This window comes from Hippoglossus hippoglossus, chromosome 9, assembly GCF_009819705.1.
Source record: "Hippoglossus hippoglossus isolate fHipHip1 chromosome 9, fHipHip1.pri, whole genome shotgun sequence".
NCBI lineage: Eukaryota > Metazoa > Chordata > Actinopteri > Pleuronectiformes > Pleuronectidae > Hippoglossus > Hippoglossus hippoglossus.
Window position 1 is genome coordinate 14,821,171 of NC_047159.1, and position 15,969 is coordinate 14,837,139.

The window sequence follows — 15,969 nt, forward strand, 5'->3', positions numbered from 1 at the left end:
ATTATTACTTACAGGTCAAAGTGCTGGCACAACTCACAGGGTCGTAGATGATATTAACTGCTCCGTCAACTAAAGCGAGCAGACTTGATATCTTTCTTACTTTTATCATAAAACTTGGTGACTGTATTTATTAGCACTGAGAGGGTTCTGCTGCATACAGTATATCACCTTGTGTGCTGTTGGAACCCTGTTTATATATTACGGATTTGTGTATGTATGAATGTGTGGAGACGTCTTTAATGATGTGTGCTAGTTTCTAAACATGTGCTGTGCGTCTATCTCAGGCTCGTTCCATGGCTCCGCAGTGTCTTCCTGGTTGTATCTGTAGCAGGATAATTGGCTCCAGTCAGTCGCTCTGTCACTCAGACCTGCAGCTGATGCGACTGCAGAGCAATCATGGTCTTGTACTTGCACCCTACCTCCATTATGCAGAGGAAGTCTTTTCAACCTATATACGATATAAGAACAAAATGCACGCATAGCAATATACACCCTCACACACACTCAGCTGGCTGCACATAAGAGTATCTAAGGAGTGGAACACGGACATAATTTAATGCCTCAGTGCATTTAACATCCGCTTTCTCTTTCCCAGCTCTTCATCTCATCCAGTTTGGACTGGAGTCACTGAGTAACAAAGCATTTCTGTCAGAGTGTCCTCAGCGTTTGAATCATGTGTGAGGGACTCTGCATCTGGTGTGTGTGCTGTGCGTGTATGTCATTTCCAAAGTGCTGTGATTTTTGGGGGTAATAAATTGCTGAGTTTTACTTACATCTCTAAGCGTATGTTGTGTTTGCCGTCCTCCAAATCTGGACTGTTGCTTGGAGATAGATAAGGGTCTGTGTCATTTTACACAACACATCGCTGCCAAGCACAACTCTTCTTATTTCCTGAAGGACAAGAAAACATTTTCTTTCACAGGTGAACCCCACAGTGAAGCACAGGCCTAAAAGTCTGTGTATGAGCCTGTTGCCTGCCTGCTGTCACGACTGCATGCTCAGGTTCGAGCTCCATTATCTGACAAAGACTGACTGCCTTCTTCTGTCTTCATTTCTGCAGGCACAGAAATCGTGGATAGAAAGAGCATTCAGCAAGAGAGAATGTGTTCATATCATAGTGAGCGCCAAAGACCCCCATAGGTGAGTAAGAATGTGTTTACCTATTGTATTTTTTTGATGTATGTATGTATGTAACCGCTCTGATTTCTACGCAAAAAGGGATTTGTGAACAATAAGGATTTCTATTTCTATAACATTATTGTGTGTAAACATGTAAATTACGGAACAGTTTTGGATTCAGTAAGTTAACTAATGTGATAGTCCACCACACATCCATCAGATAAAGAACGCTGTTTAATTACACACGTTTTAAAACAGGCCTCAGAGTTATATCACACATGCTTCTGTTTGCGACACAGGTAGATGCTACATGCTACAGAGGTTGATAATAGGTCGGCACGTGGTCCTAATCTGTACCCAGATGGTGTTCTACCTGGATCTGAACCTGTAAACGACAGATCATTTAGAATTGTCAAATTTTGTGAGAGTATTTCCATTACACTCTGCGCTTTTCAGCCTTAATGACAGTGGTGTGGCCCAGGAAACTCACACACCAACTGCATGCCTTGACACATAATCTCACGTGATGCCAATCAAATCAGTGAATCCCGATGAGCATTGTGACAATCAGTGAGAGAGATGCACGTGTCAGAGATGAGTGGAGAAGTGTAGATTGTGAGAAGTGAGTCAGAGACAAGTAAGAAAAGGAACCTCACATGGTGTGCTCTAAAAGCTGTTCAGATGGGTTGAAATTGTTATGACTGTTAAGTGAAAATAAGGTAACAAAAAGAAGAAAAAGTGAAACTAAAATCAAGCACTTTATTTTTATAATTTAAACATTAAAGAAAAGCTTTCTGTCATGTATTTTATTTTTTACTCGGCATGTGTACATACATATATATATATATATATATATTTATAGTCCAGGTCAATTTTAAAACAGACAGTTAATATTGTAAAAGTATTAATGCATTCTACTTTCTTTGATTTGACACACAAGCGTTGATACATCTTATGTTTCAAATATTGCACTAAATCAAAAATGCTAGTTATGATGTTCTGGACCTTTGCTTGAGGAAATGTTCTCTATCTGGACCTCTCTGAATTTCAGTCGACTTCCCCTGCTCTTCACGAATGAGTCGAAACACTGACATTACACATTTAAAACCCCACGACTGCTTTATTGACATTTGTGAAATACAGGGTCAGACCAGTTCACAGAATCAGTAAAATATTCCACATCATTTGACAAGATTATTAATCTAAGCAGCTCTCAAGATAGAGCCCTCAGAAGCTTCTTATCTACTCAGTATAAGGAGATATAAAATATAAATCTGTGTTTTTGCAAATATCTTCCTGATACTTCCGGACACATCTTCAGTGATGTTTCAGGAATAATCTGGTGTTTGGGGTCTTTGAACGTCATAACGTCTTAGTGCATTTCAAGAATATAAAAGACTTTAACTAAATTTTTATGTTCTTCAAAGTGACTGCCATTGGTGACTTTATCAAAGTCTTTCCTACAGCTGACTGTCAGACTCAAAAAGTAAAATCTAATTCCTCAAGTGCCGACACACGTCACCACACACGCGCACTCTTGCACACACACACAAACACACACACACACACATACAGGAAATGCCACAATTTGTTAGGTAAGTAGAATTAGCATAACTAGAGGAAAGCGGGAGGAAGCCATGAGCAGTAGGAGGGGAATGAGATGTTCCTCAAGATCAAATCAGCTTTTCTTTTTTTAAGTCAAAAAACATTTGTGCTGACACGTAAAGGCAGAGGGAGGCAAAGTACCTTTGGTGAGGAATGACGGAAACATGAAGTGATAATCAAAGCATCCCGTCTCCCTTTCCTCCCAGGGCTCTCACTCCATCCTGTTAGGTGATAATACAGAGTCTGAAAGCTGCATTCAGCACATCTGAATAAGTATGTACTTGTGTAGGAATACTATTGATTCTGATTCTGTACAACTCAACTGTCATGATGCTAACTCTTGAGTTGCCAAAAGGGAAAAGGAGAGGGGAAGACAGGAGGGAGATAGACAGAGGTTTGTGAGGTGCAGAAAACCAAAAAGAGACAGAGCCAATGGAAGATTACAGGGCCCCACAGATGCTTCTCCTCCTCTCCTCCCAATCAAGAGATGAAAGTCAAATGACAAGCTGTCATTTCAGCCTTGCCCACCTCTCACTGACTACAGCAGCTCTCACACTTTTTCTCTCATCCCCCTGTTAGACACAATGTCTTTCTCACCCTCTCCTCTTTTTTCTGCCCAGTTCTATAATAGCGCAGACCTGTCAAGGTTTCAGTTGTTCACTGTAAAGCAGTTTGTAATATACCCATCTTACATCCACTTTGACTTTCTGCTCTCATCCAGGTGCTGTTGTGGTCGTCTGATAGGTCAGCATGTGGGCCTGCCTCCTGGCATCTCATCCAGTCAGAATGATAAGGCAGAGCGTTTGGCCAAGAATGACAGCCTGTCAGAGAAGTGGTCCATCACCAAGCACACACAGCTCAGTCCCACCGATGCCTTCGGCACCATCGAGTTCCAGGGAGGAGGACACTCCAACAAAGCCATGGTGACTTCCAAAACAAATCTACTGTGTCACATTGTGTCAGTGTACTGCAGAAACCTTGCTCCTCAAGTTATACACTTCATATACATTTAAAATTGTAAAAGGAAATGTAAAGAGGACTTATTAATACCCGTCTTTGACTGAGGTGAACCTGGTGTCAGGGCGGGTTTGGAGTTGGTTCAACTTTTAGGAGTTAAAAAATATCATATAAAGTAAGAATAATATTGAGAAAAAAAATATGAACAATGAAGCATCAGTGTAGTGCAATAGACTGTAAACAGATTCATGGTCTTATTGAGTCTGTGCAAAACACACATTGTGTACAGTTTTCTATGGGATATGTCTGTGTGCATGTATTTGACCTATTTAACAGTCTGATGGCTGTTGAGTAGAAGCTTTTCCTCAGTCTGGACGTCCTGCATTTCACTGTGTAAGTCTGTGATTTCCCAGTAACACTAGCGCCAAATTCAAGCACAACATCAACAGTGGCAGACTATAGTGTCTCTTTTCAGTTTTATTTTACAAATATCAATCTTCTTGGCAGACTACACATGGCACAAGCTTGTTTTTTTAAATGCTGGTCACAATATTTTGGTTGGTCTGAAGCAGTTATTTCTGCTAGACAAGCGAAGTGTTGATGCCAGACTCAAAACAGTTATTCTGGCCAAGAGCCAATTCCTTTTCTGTTGAAACACAAAGAACTGGCTTGAGATTAGGCTCTGGCTCCGAACCGGTCCTTGAAGTGCCTGGGTGTAAAAGGGGTATAACTCCTTAGGCACCCTTCTCAATCAAGCTCATATTTAGATTAAACTCAGAACAAATTAAAAGTCATCTCACATATGAAGAAATGCATCATATCTGCTCGCCTAAAGAGTACAGCTATGCTAATAATTATAATGACATATTATTATCGATTCAAACGAGTGCGGCAGATACATTTCTGCCTGTGATCGATCCATTCCAAGAGTAGAGAGAGTTGTTTACACAGTCACTGTCTCACATTGACTCAACCACATCACATGTACTCCAACGCGCATGATTAAGGCAAAATTAGGTCTGATGTATTCCCAGTGCTAAATTATTCATCCAGACACATGTCAGGTTGAGTGACTGAAAATGAATGAGATGCTGATAAACAGATGCTCCATAATACATGTGGTCCTGCAGTCATACTACACATCTGTTCAATACTTTTTATAACACGAAACATGAAAGCCATATGCTCAGCATCAGGTCTTCAATACGGCCCTGTCATATTCACTTAACTTTACCTTCACATCATATATTTGCATCACATGTAATGCTCCTGTAACACGTATTGGGTGCACCTACTGTCTGCATATACACGTTTGTGTGTTTAAATCTCAGGCACATGCAGACAAAAGTCGCCATGTGCCTGAGGGCGAAGCAGATGAAGCAGCTGCTGTACATCACTGACACCTCTCTCCCGTTTGCAGTACGTGCGAGTGTCGTATGACACCAAGCCTGATTTGCTGCTTCACCTGATGACCAAGGAATGGCAGCTGGACCTGCCCAAGCTGCTCATCTCAGTCCACGGGGGCCTGCAGAACTTTGAATTACAACCCAAACTCAAACAGGTCTTCGGCAAAGGGCTCATCAAGGCTGCCATGACAACAGGCGCCTGGATATTCACTGGTGGGGTCAACACAGGTAAAGAACTGTACAAATTTGCCAATTCATGTTGAAGACAAACAAATCATATTGGACATTTTATCTCTACCATGCAGTCTCTCTTCTTGGAGTATGATGAGTTTGTTTGAATGTTCCTCAAAAGTTATTAGCTATTAAATAAACCATTTATTAAGCCCCTCAGGGGTGTAAATATGTTAAAAAACCACTGGATTACCACAAAAGGGCTCTTTAAATAAATTATGAGCACTTAACTCTACTTACAGACACTCAAAGTCTGACAGGGGAAGTAGGAGCTTCTTGAGTGATTACAGTGTCAGAGTATAAACTGCTTTTTGAATTTCATGGATCAAAGAAGGGTAGGGCGATTAGGAAAAAAAAATCAACAATTATCGCAATATAATTTTCATTAATTGCAGTATAACAAAAGTGCAACATACATCAATATTATGCTTATACATTGTGCAAGCACAGTCAGGAGGTATAGCAAATAATTGACTTTTATTGTGATATCGACTGATATGAAAATCTTCTTTTAAATTGTGCATGTGGTATTTTAATCAGGAAAGACTATATGACCTAAAGGTGTCAGGGTTAGGGTTATTGTTGTTTTATTGGGTTTACCCCTGTACAGAGTCTGGAAGAGTCAGCCCAGTGGAGACTTGAGACTAGCAGCAGGATGAAAGTGGCCTGTAGCAGGATTTATGAGGACCTCAGTCCACTGGGTCTTAATCATAGCAGGTCCAGGGTTTTCTTCAAAGCATCTCTCAAAGTCAGAGAGCAACAGGGTAACAGTGTTTGTGACTAAATAAAATCAGCGGAAATGAAAATAGGGTAAACAAAAACAACAGCTGACAGATTGACAACACATGAATTATGCATAAGTATGGAATCATCATGCATATGGGTGATTGTCTCTGTGACTGAACCTGAGCTCCACTATGTTTATGTATCTTGGTGAGCTATAGATATTGGTTTTAGGTTGAGCGATTGGTAAATGCTTGGTTGTTCCCATCTTGCAGATTATTGTAACTGTAGTATCTTGATTGATAATCTGCTATCGAACAGTATCAGAGGTGTTGGTAGTGGATAATCAATGCTGTTTCACTTTTTCCTCAGTATAGCACTTTATTGTTCTTGTTTTGGGTCCAGGTCACAAAAAGAGAACTTGCTTTGATTAAATTTATCAATAAGATCAGAAAATAATTCAATAATAGAAAATGTGTTTAACAGGATAGATAAGACCTGATAGAAAGACATTATATGTTGTTGGATGGTGTGAGAGCACACCCTCGGATACAGAAAGGAATAGAATTTAAGATTTAGTGACAGAATGGGTGCAAAGTCAAGAAAGAGGAAGATAGAGGCCTGAATAATGGATCGATAGATTGAAGGGACAGTCAAGGGTTGAAGTGGAGAAAGAATGAATGCCAGCATTACAGACGGAGTAAGATGTCCTCCAGGTCTGACTGCTGCTCCCCTGAGGACAACAACAAGAAGCCTGGTGCTACGACCTGTCCGTCTCTGTGTCTGTGTGTGTGTGTGTGTGTATTATCACATTGGCTGCCGTTCTGTTGTCTTCTGCGCCGCACAAATTCTGTTTATCTATCGCAGCAGAGTGTATCATTATCTGAGTTTGTGGCTTTGTATTGAAATTGATGAAACTGATTTGTTATCTGTTTCTCTGTCCTTGTCTCAAACACACTCTCAAATGTTTTTACACACACTCATGTAAACACACAGGTGTGATTCGCCATGTAGGTGACGCACTGAAAGACCACGCCTCCAAGTCAAGGGGGAAGATCTGCACCATTGGCATCGCCCCGTGGGGCATCGTAGAAAATCAGGAGGATCTTGTTGGCAAAGATGTAAGTCTCTGAAAAAACAAAAATGTCCCAATGAAAACAGCTACACAGTGGGCACCTTTACCACTTGTTTGCATGTTGGTGTGTGACAAATATCATGTGCACTCCACAGTTGTCAGAGGCAGTAAATTGCAGCTGACAGCTTATTAACTGCGGTGCTGAGTAAGCCAATCCAATCTGTGATAAACACCCCTTCAAAGTGAGCCGGACAGCAGGCGCATCCACATGAGACTGCGGAGAACATGCTGACTCGTTCAAATTCTCGGGAATCGATGTTATGTTACAGTAAAAATTTCACCAGAATGACCTGCACACCGTCCTGCTGAACAAGTCAAGCAGAGCCAATTAATGTTGGTGCCTGAAATGAGATGATTAAGTGCTCAAGCTCTTTTTTCATGCTTGATTTGTCTCAACTGTTTAATGACCTGATGAGTTTACCTCCGATTGTCAGATACTGTCCCAGTAGACCAGCGCCAAGCTCTGAGGAAACTTAATGTTGTATGAATATTCAATATTGATTGTGTGTTGTTAAAAATGATGGATGTTGTGAATTGGTCACAGTGTTTTTTTGAGTAATTCTTTCACTAGAACCTGCAGTAACAAAAAGTAAAAGTATAAGATAAGATAAGATGAGCCTTTTTTTAGTCCTGCTTTAGGAAAATTGTACTTTGTGGCAGCAGCAAAGAGGGAATAGTGAAATTCACACTCAGTCAAAATAATAAATAATAAAAACACAAAACACAAGGAACTATAAATAAATTTATATGCATTGTAAACAAAATATATACAGCGTAACAGTATGACTATGTAGCTATTGAAAGTATGTTATTACAGAATCGTATTGTTATGAAGGGTGTTGCTGTTTCCATCCATCGGTGAATAGTCAATGTGGTTATTTACATCCAGGTATAAATCATAGCAGAGACAAGCCCCCATGCGTCTGTAGCCAACAATGCTATTAGTGAGTTTAAGCAATGACCGTTATAAAGGTCTTCTGAGCTGATCGACAATGGATCTATGTTTCTGCCTTAGTGGTGTACCGGAGGAGTTTAAGCAGACAGGACGTGTATCTATGGGGACCAGTCTGAGCAAATATTGAGTAGTGCTTAATGCTCGGACTGTAATTGTCATTTAAATCCACTAAGGAAGAACTGCTCCTGGCTTTAGATGATCATATGCGAAGAAGAGTTGAGAGCTGTGATGATAGTTAACCATAAAATGTCGCCTACTTTCAAACTGCAAAGTTATTAATAACACATCCGTCCCTGTTCGGCGAAAAACTGTTTAAAATATATATCATCCAAATAATTGCTAAGTCATCTTACCATAACCGCATGTAGTGACTATGGGAAACCTCTGTGTTTGCCATTGTACAGCAGCAGGCTACAGCAAGTATTTAAGTTCACACATATAGAAGAAGAACAGAGAACTATTTCAGGTTGCCGTAGCAGCGCATATAAACTTTTGCTCCTGAGGTGTATACCCAATGTGACTTTTCTAATGTGTAGTTAAAACATTTTTTTACCAACACGATACTTTAATGCAGTTGAGAAAGAACAGGCTCGTTATTAATCCATCCATTTTTCTTAGCACAAACTGCCGGCCATTGGCTTCTCTGATGTATGTTTATACCTAATGACTAAATGTTATCTTCTCTCGACCAGGTGGTGCGTCCATACCAGACCATGTCCAACCCGATGAGCAAGTTGACGGTTCTAAACAGTCTCCACTCCCACTTCATCTTGGCAGACAATGGCACCACGGGAAAGTACGGCGCCGAGGTCAAACTGCGACGCCAGCTCGAGAAACACATCTCTCTGCAGAAGATCAACACACGTGAGTGGAATTTACTGTATCTGTCTGTCACGGCTATTGTCAGACTGACCTACATACCCTGAATTAGAGAAGATGTTTTAAAGGAACACAGCGACTAAAAGCTGCTTAATGAAAACTAATATCCCTATTTTTATCAATGCCAGCACTCAGTGTTAATTGGGTTCAAAGTCTGCAACCAGACTGAAATTATCATTACCTGCCTAATAGTGTGAACATACTGTCAGATTACATTTTTAGGCAGCTGTGATACAAACTGATAAGCCTTTGAAACTGTCCCTCCCTCCAGGACCGCTTTATTTTTTCTTTCAAAGCTTCCTGAGAGCTCAGATGAACTCTTGCCTCAAATGAACCTGCTGATATTCGTGGTTTTCTTGTTCTGGAGCAGTGCACACAGCTACAACACCAGCTAACAAATAGTGACATGCACACACACACATGCACCATACTGCACACACCCCAAGGACATTCAGTTGAACACACACATAAAGGAAAGAAAGGTAAAAAAAAAAAGAGTTTTTACAGTGTTTTTATGTAAACCCTAAAATCATGTTTTTCCTGTGCAGCTCCCTGTTTTCATTTTATAATTTGCTTGAGCAGAAGTACATTATCCTCATAAAAGGGCAGCAAGAGTGTATTTGAATGCTCGCTTGTGTTTGAAGATGTAGGTGTTTATGCAGAATGCGCGTATTAATGTGTATTTTAGTCTGCACATGCACATATTTGTTTTCATCCACCGCCGAGTCCTTGTCACGTTGCATTTATCCATTTCCAATTTCCACATTACACTCTTGCTAGAAACCAAATAGATTTGCATGAATACAAAATGCATTTTTCCCTCTTTTTTTTTTTTTCCTCCCTCACGCACAACCGCACAGAAACCGCTCACATTCCCTGTAAATACATTTCTCACTAGCCTCCCGCAGGATTGTTTAGAACGTGTCAGAGCCGCGGACAAACCTGAGTCAGAGAAACGTTGTTTGCAGCCGTGATTTATTTGTTATTACCGTCTTTTGTTGTCAACATAAGGCAATTGTAGAATCATTTCCTCAGCGTTTGGTTGACATGAATGCAGACATTTTAACATCAATACTTTATTTTATAACCGTCAGAGTGTCGGGGAAATAGGTGTTGGAGTGTCAAAAGCAATATCGTACCTCAGACCTTTCCTTTGTCGGTACCATTTCTGTTGACTGTCACTGGTGTCTGCTGATAGGGACTGTACATTAAACGGTAAATGTCGCTCTTGGAATAAAACATAGTTTGTTTGTTTGTTCTTGGGGCCGAATGGGTACACTAATGTACTTCTTCCCTGTTTATCATTCAGTCATGTGACCTTTGGACTTCCCTTTGTCATCCTATGCCTGGAGTCATACAAAAGGGGCTGGGAAGGCAAAGGGACGCCCAGTCGTCACACAAGCATCCGATATAAATCTAATTTTAATCCACCGACCTATATTTGGATCCTTGCTGCTGCTGACCACCCACAACACAGAGGAATCGACTACACTCTCGTATAACCTTAACCTCAGGAGTGTCTGAGGTTACCTCGATAACCAGCCTTCAGCTTTATCACCTGCCACTCCGTGTGCTTTACTTTCGTCTTGAGGTCAAGTGCTCAATCAGTCAAGATGGATTGATAGTGCGATTTAAAGTCATCCTGTTGCCTCTGCTTGTAGTGAAGTGACTTGTGAAGTGAGTGAATATCCACAATTACAGCAGTTATACCTTGTTTGATTTTTGTCTGCAACAATTGATGAATCTTGTTTCCCAGGTTAGATATTTCAGTATGTTGTAGATTGACATATCCTGAACATTACCGAGAAGCTAATTCAAGATCACCTGGTTAATATCCATCAGTTGGCCGAGGCATGTTTGAAAAGAAAGTTTGAAATATTTATAGCTGGGCGATTTGAGGCCCATGAATAATTTTATGCTTCTTAACATGAGGGGGAAAAAACTGGAACAGCTCTAATCCTGAAGCTCTGCTGATTTACAGAGGGACAGCTTCACCCCTAAAAGAGAATTTCACCCAAAAGTACCTAACACAATACTGGCAAACAAATTTATATTGCACAGTTTCCAGTCTTTGTTTTATTGTATGTTTTTGTGTCCGTACGATGTATACTCCCCTTCCTGTTTCACTGCTGCAGGGCTGGCAGACAAGGACCATTTCTTGATTTGATTACCTGTCCACAGTGAATCGAGGAGTGCATTAATTTTCCTCACAGCAGGGCTCCCATGGGATCCAAGTGTAGCCTCAGGTCCTGTCAAGGAGAACAGGATAAAGGGAAGTAAAGGGGGAAGAGAGCAGTTTAGTTTGAATGTTCTAACATGTGGCTTTTAGACCACACGTATCCACAAGGTCTTTTCTTCCCCACTTCTTTACTTTTAAACACAGTCACACACACTGCACACAAACGAAAGAAGTGTGGTGAATAGATATGCCTAATCTCCCCCTGTGGTGTTTTTGTCATGTCTGGGCAATCCTGTAGCTAATCCTAGTGTGGCTGTGTGCAATTTCCCAAGCAACAGTACCGTCAACGTGACGGCAAGAAATGCTGGAGCAATCAAATTGGCTCCACAATATTATATAGCAAATTTTAAATATTGGAATCAATTCCATATCAGAAATTCATAGGTGTTTTGGTTCGGCTGCACTCGAGAAACAATATATTTCAAATGTCTTAAAAAACCTTTGAATCCTTTTCCTGAAACCTCGCTACATTTTCATTTTCTGTTGCCAGGAGATATATGGGGTTATTTCAGTGTACATTTCCATTACAAGGCATGGCAGCACCACTGGCACCTGTCAGAACCCATCACTGGAGCACAGTTGTAGCTTCCCTCAAACTCTTCCCATCACCCCTGGGTGATACCTGTGTGTTCTCTCTGTGGACTTCGTCCTGCAGTCTCCACTGTATATTTGATGTTGGGGAAAGTGTCGTTTCCTGTGATTTCATACACTCCTCGGTGGAAAGTGGACGAGAATAGTCAAGGGACAGCTCTGGCCGGTTGTAAACAAAATAAATGCCTCAAGACAGGAACCTCTGGTTGTGCAGCTGTAAATATGTCGAAAAGAGCCAACCCAATCACACGCAAGAGTAAATGCTGTGCCCTGTGTCCTACTGTACGTGCGTGGGCTTCACGTGACTTGTTCAGCCAGACATGGTCCAGCTTGATAGGACTTGTAGAGAGATGCAGATGCAAATGAGTCTGGATTACCGTGACGAGGATTCAGATGAATAAGCACAGGACTTAACATGCAAACAGAGGGACAGAGCCTATAGTGACCCACATAAAACATTTATTGCATGATTATGTACAAATGTAATTGTTCATTTAAAAAACGTTGTGTATATTGCTTTTCCTGACACACTCGTTTATCGTGTTTAAGGTCAGACACACACTCTGGGACATTTCTTTTACTTGAGCTCCTCCTCCTTACTCGTCTCCTGCTGCTGAAAAATTAATAAAAACTGATTGGCACCATTTAGCACAGCTCACTCAAACATGACACAGCTCTTTTGACATGTCTGCAGCCGGGGCTATAATGCTTTCTAATTACACATCTGCCCAGAGAGATGACAGGTACAAGAGAAAGAGGAGGAGGGAGGAAATGAAAACACAGCCAAGGGACTGAGGGTGAGCAGAGACGGACAATAATTATTTGTGAAGCAGCTGTGAAGCAGTGAGGCCAGATATCACCTTGAGGTGTCTTCACTGGGAGAGCGGGATAAGAAAGTGAAAAGGTAGCGTGAGAGAGGACATAATAGGCTTCATCCATGAATGTTTTCTTATTTTCTCTGGGAAAATTGGGCAAGAAAACCCTAAATCTTATTCGCTCACGCTTTTGTTTTTGCACATGACAATTTAAAATTGGATCCACATTCCAGGCTCATAGAGGAATAAGAGTTATTCATTTGTGCAATCTAGGTAAAGTCTGTGACAATGCAGGAGGCACCTAGAGTATGACCTCTTTCATTTCACCTAAATTTCTTGGAATATTAAATTGGCCACGTAAGTACTTTGTATATTGAATGTGTGCATAGGTGTGTGTGTGTGTGTTAACTCTGTCGACTGTGTAACCTTCACTGACCCTCTTATAGCAGTGGTTTCATTAATCACAGCATACGTAAAAGATGAAGTAGCCGGGGTAATTGAATCTAGAAGCCGTAAGACCTTGCGTTGCAGATTAGCCATGATACTGTGACCTCCATCGTGGAGCAGCCCACACAGAACAGATTATCCTGAAGATGCGGTACACAGCAAGACAAAAGGGCTGTAATACTCTTCAAAGTCTGGAAAAACTTTGGATTTTTTAGATGAAGCGAATCATAATGTGCCATTTTCTTGTGTGACCAGCTGGATTAATTGGTGGCTCTTGTTCTTTGACACAATTTTAACCTGGCTTAGAAATGTCGCCCTTTGCTGAATGTGGTTGTATCAAAGAAAAGCCAAACAGGTGGACAATGTAGAAAAGTTCATATTAAAAAGCGGTTTAAGGCAAGTGTTGGTAATCCTGGAAAAAAATATCATGGGTAGTCTACTCTAAAAATATCAAACCGATACATTCCAGCCCCTGCCATCGGCCATCTTGTCAGAGCTGCGCCCCCAAAACACATTAACATGCACTGAAGAACAACTGCCAGAAGCCAAGTTTTCCACGACTCGCTCGCTAACCTCTGGCTATCGTCTCTTCTTCAGCGGTGTACGCCTCTCTGGCTGAAGACTCTGGTCATGTGGAGTGAGAGCATGGGCAGGGGGCAGACAGGCAGGTCAGTTAGTGACAGACAGGTACACCAGCAAATCATTTCATTCGTCCAACATTTTGTCTTTCTTTCTTTTTTGTAAATGACTTAATTTATTGATGGCTATATGGACGTGAGGAGAATTTCATAAATAGTGTTTGAGAAACAACTTACCCCCCCCTTTAAATATTTACAAGTTAATTCAGGTCTCTAGATGATGATGACGATCAATGAATGAATAAATATTTATGAATTTTTCATGAGTCCTCCAGTCAGTGGTTGTAATTCCTGTGGTGCGGTTACCTTGATGACTGAGTTTGATCTGACACTGTCAGTGTGGATCAGTAGATATTATTTCATAGTATGTAGCAGGCACATGAGAATAAGTGCCCAGAGACAGTGGGGGGACACTTGAAGACATTGGGCGAAGGTGTGCTCATGCACGAATGGATACGGAGAACATGTCAGAACTATGAACATGAACCACCAGAGTGTTCAACACTGTAGGGGAGAGATAACAAAGAGAGAGAGTGAGTAGTGGGTTGGATGCAGGACTTGCTATAGTTATGGTTCCAGGTTGACGATGTGCATGGATGACATGTTATGTGGTGTGGAAAGAATTTGAGTGCATGGTCATTAGTGTGAACTGTGGTAAATGTGTTTTGGGGAAAAAAGGAGTAGTAAGAAGGTCAGAAATGTTCAGGTAGCTGGCTGTGCACACTGCATAGCAATCAAGGAAGTCAGATGGTAAGATTTTTTTACCAGCTCTTATTCAAGCCCTTTACAGGCATGAACTACAGAAAATGTCCGCACAAGGGGGTCAGGACTTTGTCTGGAGTTTGCCTTTCACATATGAAGAAGGCATTAGGAGCATTCAGGTGAGGGGTGGTGCAACATGCAGGAGGAAGGACATGTCTGAATTTCGACATTGGCCCGTATCACCGGAGGTTCTCAAATCTTGTTGCCTTTCCAAGTTGACATCTTCCCCAGCGTCTTCTATGTGTGTTGCACCTCTTTTTTATCCTGAGATATTTCTTATTTTTTTGTTATGTAAATTTTGCCTCCATTGATTCGCTGATGGTGAATCCTGCGGTGAATCTCCTGCTGTATTCTCACAAGGGCTCACTCAGACATTATCCAGAGTTTTTACTGACTTGGACAATTGCGTTCTCACCTACAGCCCCTCCTGATAATTCCAGGAGATTATTGGGAGTTCAGTGCATCTTCATAGTCACACACCCTTTAAGCTTTTATTTGTAAAGGATCGAGCGACTGGGTGTCAATCCATTGCAAATGCTTTCTGGTTGCAACTCTTCTTTGCTTTCTTGATGTCCAGTATCTTTCTCTGATCAGTCAAAATGCATGACGTAACAAAGTGTAAATATGGTCTAACATTCCAGATCACTGAATACCACTTTAAAGTCTCACAGACCCACAGACTAACAAATCATCACACAAATCACAAGGGTCATATTTCTTAAACACCTATTTCCCTGTTGTAAATATTTGTATTGGTCCTTTATTGGTCAATGACACCTTTCATGATTAATTCTCTCGGGCTCACTCGGCCGTGGTGGCCCCACAACTCATGCTCCTGGTAAAAAGGTGGCACAACAGGCCTGAGTCAGTCAGAATTCTTGTGACCTGGTTAGAAATAACAGAATATCTTGATGTCACAACATGACAAAAAAAAAAAAAAATGAAGCTTTGCTTTTTCTGCATCAAACCCCGTGACCTTTAGTTCTGTAGCCTGTCGTGTCGTGTTGCCTTCACAGATGCGATGTTTCCCGTCTCCTTTGGTTGTTGCACAGATAATGTCGTGTTCATGTGTGTGTGTCTTTACATTTGGTGTGAGGGGGTGCGAAGACAATGACCCACATAATGTAGCACACCTCCCCGAGTCTACTGATACTAATTTGACTCATACAAGTACAAACTTGGCAACACTCATGTACACAGACACACAAAAAGAGGATGAGTCATAGCTGAATCCTTAATTAGCATCATTTAAGCATGTTATGTGTGTCTCACTTACGGGCTCTGCCTTTCCTCCCAAATTCCTTCTGCTCCTCGTTACTTCCTCCTCTCCCAGACAAGGATAAAAATAGAAACTGGCTGTGGATCCTCATCGACCATCAGGGTAGTTTCCCTCCTGAGAGATACGGTGTGGGCACTGGGCTAAAAACTATGGATGGGATACAGAGGGATGATTGTGTAATCTGATAT

The 15,969-nt window shown here is 41.3% G+C and overlaps 1 protein-coding gene across 18 annotated transcripts in view; it reads left to right on the forward strand.

Moving 5' to 3' along the window:
- trpm3 (transient receptor potential cation channel, subfamily M, member 3) overlaps positions 1–15,969 on the forward strand; it is a 145,750-nt gene that overhangs the window by 80,668 nt on the left and 49,113 nt on the right. For 17 of the 18 annotated variants that reach the window (XM_034595151.1, XM_034595136.1, XM_034595149.1 and 14 more), the window contains exons 2-6: positions 1,061–1,140; positions 3,446–3,647; positions 5,102–5,315; positions 7,038–7,162; positions 8,824–8,995. In XM_034595151.1, the coding sequence (XP_034451042.1) occupies positions 1,061–1,140; positions 3,446–3,647; positions 5,102–5,315; positions 7,038–7,162; positions 8,824–8,995 (793 nt within the window). The remainder of the gene's footprint in view (positions 1–1,060; positions 1,141–3,445; positions 3,648–5,101; positions 5,316–7,037; positions 7,163–8,823; positions 8,996–15,969) is intronic. The other variant, XM_034595134.1, reaches the window with a different exon arrangement.